Genomic DNA, 1,583 nt, shown 5'->3' on the forward strand with positions numbered 1-1,583 from the left:
ACATCGATCACTCTCTATTACTTCTATAGTGATATATCTTACATCGATTACTCTCTATTACTTCTATAGTGATATATCTCACATCGGTTACTCTCTATTACTTCTATAGTGATATATCTTACATCGGTTACTCTCTGTCACTTCTATAGTGAATAGTCTTATCCCTAGCCTCTATTGAAAACTACATAAATCTTCTCTTCTCTTTTATTCTCTTCGTTCTTCCCCTTTATTATCTTCCTCTATTACTTTCTTTAGAACTCCCACTTACTTACTTTCTTCTTCACCTTTAACCTCTTCACCAGCAACGCCGGCGACGACGCCAGTCACTTCCACCTTGGTAAGCTTCATTCTTCTCATCGTAGATTCTCTACACTCCCTTTAGCTAGGCTAATTATTATCTCTTATAGTGACCTTCCCCCGGACCGCGTCCGGGAGACCGTCACTATGTCTCAGCCTAGGTCCGACCCTATAGAGTCGAACAACGCCAATCAGCTCGTCTCTTAGAATCTAGCTACGCGTACTTTTACCCTCCAGATTAACGGCCGTACCTTCACAAACACTTAGGCCCTAATCGCCCATCTAGATTAGCTTAATATCTATACCCGTATGCGCACCCTTAACTAGGCCCAGGCCATCCTCACCCACACTAATATGTAGCTTAACGAGGCGGCCGATGTTCTCTAGACCTATATCGAAGGCAATCGGCAGATCTAGAACCACACCCGAAATGCGCGATAGACGTTCTTACAGGAGTTCCAGCCTCTTCGGGAACGCGCCTAAGTCTATCGCCGTGGCCGGAACCGCCTCGCGGAGCTACACCGACGGCTCTCGGGCTACGCCAACGACGACTTCATCCGCACCTTCGCTGAGCAGCTCGGCCAGGCCAACACTAACTTCCTTGAGGCGCTCTAAACGAATCGTCATAACTTCGACCCGCTCACTCTCCTCCGCCGTGCGGATGCGTTCCGCCTACAGCGATGGGCTCGAGTCGGGCCATACGCTCGGTATGCCCGGGGTGATGATACTATTACCGCCCAGGACGTCACCAACGCCGGCCTAGTCGAGGTGACGGCGCTAAACCCCTTCGACCCACAGTACACTCAGGCGATGAATCAGGCTGCTGCCGCTCGAGGCTACGTTCGAGGCTAGGGCGGCTTCTTCTAGCTACGTAATGCACTTGCCCCTGGTAACAATGACTAAATTGACCGTGGACTCCTTAATGGTGGTGCTACGGGGCCCCGACTGCCGCTCGCGCCTAGCCAGAGTGGCGTGCAGTCTCTCCCTACCACCCCTTAGTAGCTATCACCGCAGCCCGGGGAGATACAGCCTACTCTCAGCTCGTCCGCTCCCAGTTAGCCGTATAATCTACGAGACCGGTCCAACCAGCTCACTAACTACTACAGCGACATATAGGACCCTCAGCGATAGCGCATTCTCCACAGCCCAACCCCATCGGCCTCGCCGCGCAGCGGTACGAGGATATCTAGCCCTCGAGGCTCCCCGACACCCACTCCATCTAGGCAACCTAGCCTCACCGTTAAGATCCCCAAGCGACCGTATACGCCCGCTCCGTCGTCCGGTGG

At 52.5% G+C, this 1,583-nt stretch overlaps 1 protein-coding gene across 1 annotated transcript; it reads left to right on the plus strand.

Annotated features, from left to right (window-relative positions):
* Positions 1–727: 727 nt before the first annotated feature.
* Positions 728–1,149, plus strand: Z519_12806 (uncharacterized protein; the record flags this gene model as incomplete). The annotated part of the gene is made up of 2 exons (XM_016770511.1): positions 728–1,004; positions 1,061–1,149. The coding sequence occupies 2 exons, from the start codon at positions 728–730 to the stop codon at positions 1,147–1,149; spliced, it is 366 nt and encodes a 121-aa protein (XP_016613258.1).
* Between the last annotated feature and the right edge of the window lie 434 nt (positions 1,150–1,583).

This window comes from Cladophialophora bantiana, assembly GCF_000835475.1.
Source record: "Cladophialophora bantiana CBS 173.52 unplaced genomic scaffold supercont1.41, whole genome shotgun sequence".
NCBI classification, from domain to species: domain Eukaryota; kingdom Fungi; phylum Ascomycota; class Eurotiomycetes; order Chaetothyriales; family Herpotrichiellaceae; genus Cladophialophora; species Cladophialophora bantiana.